Here is a 14324-nt window from a genome sequence, read left to right on the forward strand (position 1 = left end):
AGAAAGAGGACAAAATGATACTCACATAGGACAAGTCCTCAAGACCTCTGCCCAGGGCCCGCCCTGACATATAGCTGCTGTCAGAGCCACTGGATCCACTGGCTGATTGGCACTGGGATGACACCTCTGAGTCTTCAGGAGCTGGGGAGGAGGAAAGTGAGCTGTCACAGGGGAGGGCCAGACCCTAAGCAATGCCCTCTTGCCTCTGGCTAAGCCCAGACCTACTCAAAGACAGCTGGCTGCCCAGCTCCGCTTCAGCCTCCAGTGCTGCTTCTTCTGGGAAGCTGGTAGAATACAGGGGCCAGCGGAGTCCCAGAAGAGCCGGGTCTCTGTACAGATGCAGGTTGAGGGACCCCAGCATAGAGCAAGAGGCAGGGTCTCCAGGAAGGGAGCTCAAGGCCCCCAGATAGGGGCTCTCATAGTCAAACGGGGCCACAGCAACAGAGGCCCGAGAGCGAACTTCTGTGTAAGAGAGAGGGTCAGGTTGGGACAGGCCAGAGCCCACCTGGGCCAAGGTCCTGAAGGGAGCACAGGCTGACAGAGGTCATTATTATCTCCCATGCAGCATTCCACACCCGCACTCCCCTGTAGCCTGCCTGCTACCTCGGCACTTCAGGATGTAGCTGACAGTGCGGTCGTTGATAGCTTCCTCGCTGGGGTCGATGTCCTGCAAGGCCTTGTTCCCCACACCCATGGACACCATCTCAGCCATGCGAACCTCTGGGTGGAGAGTGAGCATAGGTGGGGCCTCTCTGGACATCAGCCTTGCCCTTAGGCCTCTGTGTCTACCACCCCCTTGAGTAAGTCCTTCCTGTACATCCATACCCAGCATATTAGCCATCCTGTGCACTGAGCCTTTCTGGTGCCATATTCTCCTCCCAACAATCCTGGGGACAGGTGTCATACTCAGGTTAACACTGTGTCCACAGTCGGGGACAGTGACAGAGGGACTGCCTGACTTTGAAGTTCCTTTCCTACACTGGCTGCTGCTGTTGGACCTCCCTGCTCCCAAGCATTTCCAGGTCCCTAGGCCCTGTATGGGGCCCTGTGGGACATAAGCTCTCCAGGAAGGGGACCATTGGATGAAGTAGGGGCAGGGACCCACCCTTGTTGTAGATGGCCTGCCTCCAGAGCAGACGTGAAATGTCAGCTGTCCAAGCCTGCTTGGTGGCCAAGCTGGCAGCCTGCAGCACAAAGGTGTCCCTGGCCTTGCGACGGCGGAACCAGATCTCAAACCGCAGGTTGTTATCCCCACAGCACTCAGTGAGGCCCAAGTCTGTCGTCTGTGTGGCCAGGAGAGGGGCTTGGTGAGGCCAGAGGGGGTGAGGGTAGGGCAGGGAGCATAGGAGGGGTCGAGTGGGCCTACCTTGAAGGAACGCTTGTAGGCGTATGTGTCAATGCCCGTGGGTCCTCGGCGAGGCTTGCTGAAGAGCAGTAGCTCCTCAAAGAGGAAAACACGGCGCAAGGACTTACGGCGCCCAGCACGTACCATGAACTCATCCTGTCGCACCAGCTGACCCTGTTCCTTCAGGTTAACCTGCCAAGGTGGGGCCCAGTGAGTGCCCAGCCTCTCCTGCCCCCTCTCTTCACACCCACCGCACCTGCCCACCATGGCCTGGCATGACTCACATCACAGCCCTGGATGGCGTCCATAGCTAGCAGGTCATTGCCATGTCGCAACTGGAAGCGCACAAGGCTCTGGGCAGCCCGCAGGGCACTCAGCTCCTGCACAGCACCCCCACAGGCCCTTGCCAGTTCCTGCAGCAGCAATGCATACTTGCTCATACGCTGGATGGGCTTCAGCAGGTAGGAGGCCAAGTCCAGGTGGTCCCCCAGTGCTTGCTGCTTGTCCTGCCAGGTGGGTAGGAGACCATCAGGTGGCTTCAAGGTACTTACTTCCTCCATCCCCTCCTCCCCTAGTCTCAAGCTCATCTACCTTGAAGAAGGAATGACCGAAGCTAGTCATCAGGGCATCAGAGCGAGGTTTATTCTTGCTGTAGAGTGCGTACATCCCAAACTGCAATCTCTGTGAGGACACACAGATCAGTCCAGGTGCAAGGGGGCCAGATACCCTCAGCCTGAGAGGACCAAAATGCCAACAAACAATTCCCCAGGAAGATTCCCCCTGCAGATCCAGTCTGCCTGGCTTTGAATGAGGGGTAACCTGGAAAGAACAGGCACTGTGCCGAATGGGGCTTGCCCACAGGGCCTCTGCTCCTCCCATTGTCTTGGACCACCACTCTGGGCTCCCTCACCTTGGACTACTCCTCTTGCTCGCTACACTCAGCCACTTTGACCTGTCTTTTCCTTAACCACTGAGCCTCTTCCCTGCCCCAAAGCTTTACACTTGATCTTTCCTCTGGATAGAACGCTGAGTCCAGCCCCTCCCCTGGCCTCAGCCTCTCAAAGAGGCCTCTAACTGCCCCACCCCCCAACCCCACTACTAAATCACAATCATGTATATATCCTGATTATTTTCTTCCTGACCCCAACTACCATCTGGAATTACCTTTTTTACTTTTGTCTCCTCTACTAAACGTGATTACCTACAGGGACAGGGACCTTACTGGTCTTGCTCATAGCTATACCCAGCACAGACCCTGGCACCAGGCATGTGCTAAGATCTCTTTATCGAGCGTGGCAGAATCAGGTAGGGGCTGTGTGACCTGTGGGCTTACATGGCGCAGGAACGCATAGGCTACCCGGGATGGGTGCTGGGTACAAGCCTCCAGCTCACGCAGGAAGAAATGACAATGGAAGTCCCGCAGCTTCTCCAGGTTGCCAAAGAGGTGGGCACGCTGGCCACGGAGGCCCTGGGGCACATCGGGGCGATCCAGCTCAGGGAAGTAGTTCTCCACGGTGTAATCAAGAGCTCGGACATACTCCCGCTCCGTAGCCACCATCTCTGCCAATACCAGCTGGAGCCTACCAGACAGATGGAGTCAAGACTCAAGACATCTCTCCTGCCACTGCCCTCCCTGCCCTGCCCTCTGCCTGCACCTGTTGGGGGTCCTGGGGTCAGAACTGCCTGGCGGAAGCATGGTAGGGGATGACCCTGGCTGGGCACCACCTTCAGCGTCTGGTCCGTGGGAAGCAGCCACAATAGCCGCATGGTGGCAGTGGTGGGCAGGCTCTCTGAGACTCTGCCCCAGATTCTGATCGAGGCTATATGCCTTCCTCAGGGGAGGGGTGGCAGATGCAGCAGGGAAACGGCTGACACACAGGCTAGCTGTGCTGCCCGTTGTGGTCGTCGTCAGCGGTGGCTTCAGTGCAGCCTCTAGCTTCTGGTCCAGTGCCAGCCAGGTGTCCTGGCATCGTGCCCAGGCCCAGCGGCACTCCTGGCGAATGCCCTCGGAGCCCAACCCTGTGGCCAGAGCCCACATCTTTCGGAAGTGGGCAGGAGGCAAGTCAGGGTGCTTGGTCCAATGCAGCTGCAGCCGTTGCAGCACGACCCCTGGGCGTTCCTGCTCCAGCTCTGCCAACACCCTCTGCCCCTCCTCAGCCCATGTCGAGGCCTGTAACACCAAGGCCAGAGAGGCACTGAAGGCAGAGCCCACCAAAACCACTGAGCCTTCTCTTCTACCCACTCTCCCAGCCCCACAGAATGATGGCTCAGGCCACACCCCCAGTGGTTGAATTTTGGGGTCAGACCAAAGACAAGGAAAGAGAAGAGGCAGGATGTCCTGAAAGAGCTCAGGCTGTGGTGAAGCCAGGAAGCCACCCCTCCATCCCCACTGACCACCTGGAGCCAGGGACAGGACACCGCACCTACCTGCTTGAAAAAATGCAACAGCCTCTGAGCATCTGCCAGCCGCTGCCGCCGCTGGGCCAAAGCCCTGGAGAAGTCAGTCAGCTGGGCTTGCAGGGCCAGAAAGCGGGCCCCAGCAGCGCCCAGCTCAGCAGCCTCCCAGCCAGCCAGTGGCTGCAGAAACCTCTCCCCTCGCTGGACCTGCTCCTGGAGACAAAGACTGGGCTTAGCAAATCTGGGCCATGGTCTAGCCCCTGAGCAGTCCTTTCCACAGATATCTACACGTCATTGTCGAGTATCTCTTGTGACTGAAGACCCTCCCCCCACACCCGCATCCACTCCCCTGTCTCTGTGCCTCTCTACACAAATTTCCTGGAGGAATTATTCTCCTCGGTATCAGGTATCACTGTTTCTTCACTTCATCAGCCTAGTGCAACCTCACTGCCACCTCCATCCCCAGCAATTGTCAGGCTTCGTCTGACCGTTGCTCAGCAGCCTCCAATCCTCTCTCTTACAGCTCCCCGACTCCTCCCCACTCACCCTATTCTCCTCCTGCTCCCCATCCCTCACCAGAGCCACTCAACACTGGTGTTCCTGAACACAGTCCACACTTTCTCTCCTCAGGCAATCTTATGTGACCGTCAAATATCATCCACACACCTATGTCCACCAAGTGACCCTGTATGGCCAGGTCTTTCTTCTGAGTTCCAGGCCAATCCCCATGGGTCTCAGTCCCTTATGGTCATCTCCAGAGCACACCCAAGACTGGACTGATGAATCCCCTTGCCTAAGAAGGCCCTTGTCTCCTGGTCGCTCTCTCAGAAGAGACGTCCACTCACCCCTACAACCTCCCTCTCCTTCTTTTTTTGCTTTTTAATTTTATTTGAGAAAGAGACAGCACACATGTGCAAGCATGGGAGGGGGGTGAAGGGAGGGAGAGAGAGAGAGAATCCCCAGCAGGGTCCACATAATGCAGTGCTCGATCCCACAACCCTGGGATCACGACCTGAGCCAAAATCAAGAATCAGACGCTCAACAAACTGTGCCACCCAGGTGCCCCTTCCCTCTCCTACTTACCCCACATAGCAAATCCCGGCAATTTCTAAAATCAGTCTCCTCTGCCACCATCTGGCTAGAGAAAGCATCATTCCCACTGGGCCATTAAAATGCCTCTGTGGACTCTACATGTCAGTCCTTCAAATCACTGTCTAACCAAAAACTAAGATAATCTTCGTAGAACATGGATCTGACTGTGACTTTTCCACTTAAATTTTATACTGCTATGGGACCCAGCAATCTGGCCACTGTTTTTCCAGCTTCATTTTACCTCATCTTATTTCACTCTCTCTCCTTCTACTGCCCTGCATTCAACCTCACTATCCTTCTTATGGCTCCTCAGGCAACCCGTGCTCCTTCCTGCCACAGAACCTTTGCACATGCTCTTTGTTCCCTCAGCTGGGAATGTCTCTCAACCCCAATCCCTCTTTCTCCTGGTTAACCTATTCTTCAGCTCTCATCTCAAAAGTCAGTATCTCAAGAAAGCTAGACCAACACCCCTTCTGGGTCAGGTCTTTTTTTTTTTAATTTTTTTTTTACGTTTATTTTTGAGACAGAAGGAGACAGACCATGAACGGGGGAGGGTCAGAGAGAGGGGCAGACATAGAATCTGATGTAGGCACCAGGCTCTGAGCTGTCAGCAGAGCCCGACGTGGGGCTCGAACTCACGGACCGTGAGATCATGACCTGAGCCGAAGTCGGACGCTTAACCAACTGAGCCACCCAGGCGCCCCTCAGGTCTTTTGTAATAAACTCAGAACCACCTACGTTCTTTCCGGAGCTTTTGCCTCAGTTTGCAATCACACATACGTGGCTCTGAACCTTTGACTAAAATTGATGTCTGCTGGATTGTAAATTCCAAGAGAGAAATGGATAGATTTGCTCTCACCCATCCTGCATTCCTAGTCCCTAGCAAACTGACCCAATACCTAGGGAATAAACTCACCTGAGGTGAGTTGCTCACCAAACTCACCTGAGCAACCTGGTCCAGCTCCTGAAAAGGGCCTTGGGCCTGGAGCAGCATGTCCAGTGAGGGCTCCCTTAGCTCCTCAAGTGCTGGCCAGCCCACCTGCTGTAGCCATACTTCAATCTGGAGGGGCACAAACAGGGAAAAGAATGCTGCTGTGGGGTGAAGGTCATGCTTGAGATCAGAGGCAGGGCCCATCTGAGCAGATAGTTCCCACCTGGTGCAGCCTGCCCTCCTGGGCCTCCAGAGTCTGGACCAACTCTAGTGCCTGTACTCGCCGGTTGCTCTGCAGGGTCAGTTGGTGCAGCAGTCCATCTACACGGCCATAGAGCTCATCAACTTCATCCACTGCTGGCCTGGTACAGGGTACATGGTCTTACGACTCCTATTAGATGCCTTGTTTCACTCCACCCTGTCCTGGGACCACAATCCTGGCTCGTTCTGAGCCAGCCAGCTGAGTCCTTGGCATGGAATATGGTGGACTGGGGCAAGAGCGGGGATCTGAGTTTGCGTCTACCTGTAGTCTGGGCTCAGGGTCACCTCTGGGACCTCTTGCTTCAACCATGCCAGCTCCAACCCCCCCTGGAACTGTAGCCATGCTAGCCAGGGTGAGTCTAGCACGTGCTGCATCAGGACTTGTGTCTGCTGGAGCAGCCGACCAACTTCCTATGATTAAGGGCAACAGTCAGTGGAGGTGAGCATCGGAGAAAAGGAGGAAGATAGGGAGCATCTGGAGAGGTGTTGAGGGGATACTCACCCCAGACTCCATGGGCTGGGGCACAGCCTTCATGCTCTCAATGGCCTCCTGGAGCAAGGCACAAACCACCTGGAAGCTTTGCAGTAGGGCTTCCAGACGCTGTGAACAAAGGTAGGCATGACCAGAGTAGTGCAGTGCTGGTCCCAGGCATCCTGGATCCCAGGCCACTGCAGCCAGCTTTGCACTGCTCAAACCAACCCAGGAGAGACTCCTCTGCTGGCCAGGTTGCCTGCCACCCACCCTATGCCCTGACCCACTGCACTGACCATCCGGAAGTCCAGCCAGGTCTGGTGGCAGTAAGGCAGGCCTCCTCCCATTGAAGCTGGCAACCGAGAAGTGGAGATGTAGGTCAGCAGGCTCTGATGAGAGGGCAGCTGCTGCAGCTGTAAGAAAAGACGGTGTAATGGCTCCTGCCTGGTGGGAAAGCATCCCACCTCCACCCCTAGCCAAAATGGCTCAGTACCTGCAGCCTGGAAGGCACCTCCTCTGGCATCTTTCCCACCAGCAGCACCTGGTATACTGACCCTGGGGCTGCTTCCTGCAAGGAATTGAGTTTAGCCATGTCCCCAACCCTATTTATTTATTTATTTATTTTTCAACGTTTATTTATTTTTGGAACAGAGAGAGACAGAGCATGAACGGGGGAGAGTCAGAGAGAGAGGGAGACACAGAATCGGAAACAGGCTCCAGGCTCTGAGCCATCAGCCCAGAGCCTGACGCGGGGCTCGAACTCACGGACCGCGAGATCGTGACCTGGCTGAAGTCGGACGCTTAACCGACTGCGCCACCCAGGCGCCCCTCCCAACCCTATTTAAAAGGAATGGCTGAAGGCAGGGGAAGATACAACCCTGTACTCACTTGTAGTTGGCTGAGCCCCCAGAAGAGAGAAGAACTTGGGGAACAAATTCGGGCATCCACCAGCACGGTCAATCCCAGGGCCTGTACTTCAGGCCTAAAGAGGCAGACTTCAGTTAAGTATCTAATTCCCCAACCTTGCCACCTCCTGGCTCCAGCTCCCCCCAACCTCCTCTCTATAACCTGGGAATGCTTCGCAGGTAGAGCAGGAGGCGGATAAGTTCATGGCTACTGCACTTGGGGTAGAGCCAGGCTGGGCTATGGGCACACAGAAGCAGCACTGCCCGGCCTTCTACATCCCGAGTCCCTGTGGGGAGAAGACAATGAACACTTGCCCAATCAAGTCACCCCACTTCCACTACCTCCAGTCTCTCCCAACTACCTGGTAAGGTAGCCATGCCACTGGCCAGCAGCTCCCAGGAGAGGTCTTGGGCCAGGAGGTAATTAGCAGGCTTAGGGAGGCAAGATCCACTGGGGTCTTGGGAAGGAAAATGGCTTGGGTGTGCATTGGGCACTCACCCAGAGACCCCTCCTCAGACCTGGGCTTCAGCCTGAGTAGGGTCAGAGCCCTCCCCCAGTCTTGGTACCCATCTTTAGGAACCTCCACTTGACTTCCTTGGCCCAGCCTCCCTTACCTGGCTCCAGTAGTTCTGAAGATGTCTCAGATAAAGGGCCTCCAAGGTCCACAGGATCGCTGTCCAACCCCTCAGGACCCAAGCCAGCTGGCACTAACCTGTCTGGAACTTGGTCTCTTGCCAAGTCTCCCCCTCGACTATCACTCTTGCCCTGTGCGAGACTGAGGTGGGAGGACACTGGACACGGGAGGCTCTCCACTCTAGATGGGGTGGGTTCCTCTAACTGAACTGAGGAACCTCCTAATGTGTCCCCCTGCCCTTCCCCCGGCCCATCTGCAGCCATCGGTCCTAGGGGTGACTGAAGATCCCCAGGCACGGAGCTGCCAAGAAGCCCTTCTCCCTGGGCTGTCCCTGCTGGTGATCTTGGAGGATTAGGGTCCTTAACCTGCACGTGGGGAACAGGTTCCTCCTCATCCCAGGCATCCCTGAAACTGCACACAGCAAACCTCGAGTCAGTGGCGTGTCCCTGGGAGTCTGGGGACTTATCCCCAACTTCCAAGGGCCCTTCCATCACCCTCTCCTTAAGAGTAAGCCTGCTCAGGACAAGTGGGAGACGGGCTGGGCCCTCACTGTGAGGCTTCTGCTCGTCCAGGAAATGGATTGAAGATGTTCCGGTAGGGCTCGGTGGGTGACCCAGATAGAAGGCACTAGGCCACAGGAGGGGCCAGTCTTGGTGCCCGGGTAGAGGTATAGCGCAAATGCGCCTGAAGTTCAGGCCTGAAACGACAGAGAATGACAAGGATCTGTCCCCACGCGTCCGTGCTCCCATCAGCCTCAGCCAAGAGCGCCCCCACGCTCAGACGCGCACTCACCACCACGCTTAGCCAGCCTACGCATGTGGCACGCTCAAGGCGTGGGCGCGGGGCTGCCTCCTGCTGACGCCCGCCCAACCCGGCCCTGCCTCGCCGCAACACTCGCACACCCCATCCCTCGCCTGTCTTTAGCCCTCACACCCCCGCACGCGGAACCGCGAAGCCGAGAAGCCGCACATCCGAGCCCTCGAACCTTCCACACCGCCATGGACGGCGGGTACAGCGTGACGCCCCGGCGTCCACTGGCGCCGCCTCTTGGCCGCGGGGAGGGAACGCAGGGCGGTGGAAGACCCGGCACCGCGTCGCCCCCTAGGGGCCGGAGGACAGAGCTACATCCCACCCCCAGGCCCGACGGCAGCTGCCCGGACTCCAGTGAAAGCACTGAGGCGCGCGGCCCTCGCAGCGTCCTAAGCCCGCCGCCGCCTCCTCCCACCCTCCGGGCCAGGCGGCTTGGCTCCACTCCCACGTTCGGGGCCCGCTTACTTGACTCGACTGCTCTATCGGCCCGGAGGAGCAACGACTACCAGCCCAGCCGTTCCAAGGTGCCCACTCTCCGGACTGCTGGAGAGCGCCAGAAGCGGTCCGCCCGCCGGCAAAAGTGGTGTAGATGCCGGAGGGTGCATGAGTGGGTGCCTGGGCCGGGAGGGTCGAGGGAAAGGGTTTTTGGGAGTGGGGGGAATCTGCTCTTGAATGCACGAAGTATGGGCGGCGGCGGGGGGGGGGGGTGCCCCACTCTCTGTCAGCAAAACTGGGAGCATTCACAACTCACGAGAAGAAAAGTGTGGGCCCAAGATCCCAGGAGTCCCCTGGAAAGAGAAACTTCCCAAGCCCAAACCAGCAGCTTGGGGCTGCTGGGAACCAGTAGGGGTATCTTCTTGGAGGGTAGGAGGAAAGGGCCCCTGCTTTGCAGTCCTCAATCTTCTGCCCAGGCCCAGGCCCCAAGACACAGGTTTGTATGATTCCAAGACCAGATGGGGGACTGCTGTCTGGGCTGGAGGGAGGATGGGGGCAGGGAGGCCTCTGGGGTAGGAACTACCCAGGCCTGCCAGAATCCACCAGGCCCAAACCCTCCGCTCTGGTGCATTCCTGTCACTTTCACCTACACCCCGTCCCCACAAAGTCCAGCCAAGGAGGCTGGGACTGGGGTCAGGGTCCTGGAGCCAGAGATACTAACCCAGGCCTGCTCTTGCACTTACCTTTTGGGTGAGCTCCAGCAACTCAGTTCTCTTTAAGCCTTACTTGCCTGTAAAAAAAGAAAGTCATTCCTTTTTTTCCCCCTGGGGTTGCCACAGGACTCGGAAAGACCCTCCCATATGTCAATGTCCACTCGCTGCCAGCATTTGGGCTATATTCATGCCCTCCCCATCATTTCACCCTCAGTCAGGGGATCCTGAACTGGTGAAAGTTACCTGGAGACTTGACCTGTGAGATCCCTCCCAGCTCAGAGGTATGAGGTCCCTTTAGGGCATGTGTGCCTGGCCTGACACTCCCCAAAATTTGTGGGAAGATTGTAAGAAGGTAGGCTGTGTGGCCAGAAGAACACACTGTGCCCACAACATGCTCTGGCCCTTGGTTCCTGGGAGGGGAGGGGGCAGTGGGTACAATGACTTCCTTGGCTCTAAAGCATGAGCCTGGAAGTTGCCGGAGGAGCAAACCAGAGTGTCAGAAGCAGGCACGGTGGGAACAGCATCCTGCCCGCCCCATCCTAGCTGCCACATCAGCCCCCAAAGTCCAGATTCTCAGACCACGTTCCTAGGAGCCTTCTTCATGAGCTGATCTGGCTGCCAGAGGAGCTTTGGAATTGTCCTGCTCCATCCCCAGCTCCCAGCCGGGTCCTCTGGTCCCACCCTCCTAGAGCTTTAGTGAGCATCAGGAACAACCTTGGCTCCCTCCCCAACTGTCCCAGGGCCGCCCCATTGAGTCATTGCCTCCTGCTCCCTCCCTCTCCTTCTGTTGCCCACTGTCTGCCCACCTCCAGCCACCAGCCAGGCCTCCTAAGAGCCCTAAGAGCTGGGGAGACCTGCTGGCAGCCACACATACCCCTTCAATACCAGAAGCAGGTAAGAGTCCCCAAGCCACAGGCCATAGCTGACCCCAGCACTGCTGGGCACAGGCAGACAGATCGAGGGTCAGGGCCAGGCCTTAGTTTATTCACTCCACAATACAATGTGCATTGTAGCTACATGAAAACAGTGTTGTCACTTCTGTACTTCCAGCACTTAACATATGGCCTGGCATAGAACAAATGCTTAGGGGCGCGTGAGAGTGGTCACGTTACTTCTGTCCCCATGAGGCTCCCTATCCTTGAGCCAGATGTAAACCAGAGTCACAAATAGATTCAGAGGCTCAGTCTGAAAAGGAAACAGAAAAGGCAGAGAGCTGCAGGATGCACAGTCCTAGGATGGCAAAGATATAGATAGAAATGGGGACATACTGAGGCCTAGAGGGGGACACTGGGGGCTGGAACTGGAACAAGCCCAGGCTGCTGACCACAGGAGGCTGTATGGGCTGAGTTTGCAGGACTGAGCAGTGACTCATGGGGCCCATCTCTGTGGCTCTGCTGGCAACAAAAACTACTCACAACAGCTTTTTCCACTGAGATCATAAAATAGGGTTGGACCTCCCTCTCTTGCCCCTTCCCTAGCCTTCCCTCAGCCTCCCATTCCTTGCCAACATGAATCAATCAAAAACAGGAGAGGGGCTATGGGCCTAGTGATAAGAGACCCAAAGTCATTGCACTCACTCCATCCCAAAACTTGCACACTCTCTTAAGTACTGCCCTAGATAGCAAGGGTGACAATATCCCCAAACCTTCCAGATCTCTCTCACTTTGGGCCAAAATAAACTCCAAACTCCATACTGGCCTGAAAAACTCATCTGATCACAAATCTTGTCTGTTTCCTCTACCTGGAAAGCCCATGCCCATCTCCCCTGGTCAAAATCCTTCTTCCTTCAAGGTCTGGATGCAGCTCAGGGTGCCCTGAAGGCCATGTCTGCCATCTTGCCCAGTTAGGTGGTGAACCGCAGACAAGCCCCTGACTTGCTCACTCTCCTACATCCCAGGTGCCTGCCTCTCCCTGGCTGTGTTCACCTGCTTCCTCCCCCTCTTTCTCTGACTAACTCTGTCTTCCTGGCTGTCCCACCATCCTTAGTTACCTAGGACCAAGCCAGGAGCTGCCTGTACCCTCACACCTACACCTTTGGTAGTGTGATTGTGTGAATTTGACTTCTACTACGTTTCTAATCTAGAAATTCTCAAAGGATGTGGTCTCTGTTGTCTCCCTTGAAGGGAGCTGATTAAGATTACAGATTTCTGAGGGGTACCTGGGTGGCTCAGTCAGTTGAGCATCCGACTCTTAATTTCAGCTCAGGTCATGACCTCACAGTTTGTAGGTTCAAGCCCTGCATTGGGCTCTGTGCTGATGGTGCAGATCCTGCTTGGGAATCTGTCTCCCTCTCTCTCTGTCCCTCCCCCACTTCTGCACACAAGCTCTCAAAATAAATAAACTTAAAAAAAAAAGATTACAGATTTCTGGGTCTGCATAGCCTTGCTGAGTCAGAACCTTAGGGCAGGCCCAGGAATCTGCATGTTTGACAGATTCTCAGTGATTGTGATTCTAAAGTCTGAGAATGGCTGCCTGCCCTCTCCAGCATCTTCATGTCCCCAGGCTGCTTGAACAGATACAGGCCTCCCATCCCCAGCCTTCTTTTCTACCAGTCCATCCTCTACCTGGGGTTTCATTCATTCCATCTGACACCAATTGCGTTTGAGCTCCCAAAAGGCACATTACTGCCCACACCACACTCCAGATCACAATTCTCCCAGACCAACTTTCTGCCACCTCTGAAATTCAGCAGTGTCACCCCTCAAGCCTTTGTGTCCCTGGCTGGTCTCTCCAGAGTACAACACCCACTGCTCCTAGCTTTTTGCCATGTGTGCTCTGGGCGTCCTTTGTTTATGCTGTTCTACCTGGAATGCACCCACCCAGCTTTGCCTATATTGTCTGAATCCCTACACACACTCTCACCCACACCAGCTCCTCCCAAAGCCTTCCCAAATCTCCTTAGGGCCCCACAGCACTTTCCTTGCTCCTTGCCTTGCAATGTAAGACCTGTAGTGGCATGGGGTGCCCAGGTGGCTCAAAATACTTCTTGGGGTACCTGGGTGGCTGTTGGCTGATTTCAGCTCAGGTCATGATCTCATGGTTTGTGAGATGGAGCTTTGCATTGGGCTCTGTGCTGGCAGCATAGAGCCTGCTTGAGATTCTCTCTCCCTTTCTCTCTGCCCCTCCTGAGCATGTTCTCTCAAAATAAACTTAAAAAAAAAGACCTGTAATGGCAAACATTTATGATCCCTTACTGTGGGCCATGCTGTGTACTAGATTCTTATTTTGTCATTTCATCCTGACAGCAAACTTATAAAATAACTGTTATTCTGTCTTAAAGATGAGGACACTGAGGCTCACAGAGTATATGTAGCATGCCTAAGCTGACATAACTGTCAAGTGGACTGTTTAACTACCAGGCCCTATCACTGCCAAGTATAAATGTGAGGGCACAGCTCAAGTCACTAATCCTCCCATTTTCCCATTCATAACACAGAAAAAGTAAATGCTTGTTGACTAAATATGTAACCTTCACAGCATCCAGAGTCCTTCAGATCTATAGAAACAGAAAGTAGGTTAGTGATTACCTAGGGCTGGGCAGTAGGGGATGAGGAGTGGCTGCCAATAGGCACAGGGTTTTCTGGGGATAATTAAAATGTTCCAAACTTAGATTGTGATGAGGGTTGCACAACTCATAAATATATTAAAAACCACCAGTCTGTATATTTTAAATGGGTGAGTTTTACGGTATATTATATACTATATGTTATATAACTATATGTTATATATATAGCATATGTTATATCTCAATAAAGTCGGATATTTTCTTAAAAGTTCTTCAGACACAGTGGAAATTAAATTTGGGACTGCTATTACCTAAGGGTCTCCTTTCTGTTCCTAGATGTTTTTGGACCCCACACTACCTAATTTGTAGTGTAAACTCATAGGGTAACCAGCTCCCTGGATATTGGCCTCCCATCTGCCATGTGCAGAGTATTTCTGTTTATTTGTCCTACACCTGCCTCCAGGTTTTCAAGGAAGGCTTATCTGGTCCCAGTATGTAGTGGCTGCATCTTTGGGTACCTGGGGATCTATCTTCTGGGGTCTCTTTCCCTGCTGGTCTCCCCATTTTCTGTGACCCTGTGCCCATACAGTGATCCCTGGACTACTACTGCAGGCCCCCTGCTCAGGGGACCATATTGGGAAGGGAGGAAGGAGAAGGGAAGAGGGCCAGCACGCCTAACAGTCCTTCCCAGGATCCCCCTCCATTCTCTATCCTAAAAGCCCCAAGGCAGGCAGTTGCAAGTTTCTGCTTCCCTCACTAGATACCCCAGTTGCTCCCACCCCCACCCCTAGAGCCACCCCCCCATGGACACAGGACACCCATC

The 14324-nt window shown here is 54.9% G+C and overlaps 1 protein-coding gene across 10 annotated transcripts in view; it reads right to left on the bottom strand.

Annotated features, from left to right (window-relative positions):
• PLEKHG4 (pleckstrin homology and RhoGEF domain containing G4) overlaps window positions 1-10075 on the bottom strand; it is a 61154-nt gene extending 51079 nt beyond the window's left edge. For 4 of the 10 annotated variants that reach the window (XM_047835029.1, XM_047835031.1, XM_047835030.1 and 1 more), the window contains exons 1-21: window positions 8972-9058; window positions 8019-8735; window positions 7766-7861; window positions 7567-7690; window positions 7387-7480; window positions 6992-7066; window positions 6795-6911; window positions 6529-6627; window positions 6289-6437; window positions 5989-6127; window positions 5778-5894; window positions 3773-3955; window positions 3001-3515; window positions 2679-2925; window positions 1937-2026; window positions 1630-1851; window positions 1367-1537; window positions 1106-1283; window positions 604-720; window positions 226-462; window positions 26-141 (exon numbers count right to left, since the gene is read on the bottom strand). In XM_047835029.1, the coding sequence (XP_047690985.1) occupies window positions 26-141; window positions 226-462; window positions 604-720; window positions 1106-1283; window positions 1367-1537; window positions 1630-1851; window positions 1937-2026; window positions 2679-2925; window positions 3001-3515; window positions 3773-3955; window positions 5778-5894; window positions 5989-6127; window positions 6289-6437; window positions 6529-6627; window positions 6795-6911; window positions 6992-7066; window positions 7387-7480; window positions 7567-7690; window positions 7766-7861; window positions 8019-8735; window positions 8972-9038 (3870 nt within the window). In that variant the 5' untranslated portion in view covers window positions 9039-9058. Of the gene's footprint in view, window positions 1-25; window positions 142-225; window positions 463-603; window positions 721-1105; window positions 1284-1366; window positions 1538-1629; window positions 1852-1936; window positions 2027-2678; window positions 2926-3000; window positions 3516-3772; window positions 3956-5777; window positions 5895-5988; window positions 6128-6288; window positions 6438-6528; window positions 6628-6794; window positions 6912-6991; window positions 7067-7386; window positions 7481-7566; window positions 7691-7765; window positions 7862-8018; window positions 8736-8971; window positions 9080-9313; window positions 9370-10026 lie in introns of those variants that run through there. The other 6 variants (XR_007147297.1, XR_007147294.1, XR_007147295.1 and 3 more) reach the window with 6 other exon arrangements.
• Between the last annotated feature and the right edge of the window lie 4249 nt (window positions 10076-14324).

Source organism: Prionailurus viverrinus, chromosome E2 (assembly GCF_022837055.1).
Source record: "Prionailurus viverrinus isolate Anna chromosome E2, UM_Priviv_1.0, whole genome shotgun sequence".
In the NCBI taxonomy this organism is placed as follows: Eukaryota; Metazoa; Chordata; class Mammalia; order Carnivora; family Felidae; genus Prionailurus; species Prionailurus viverrinus.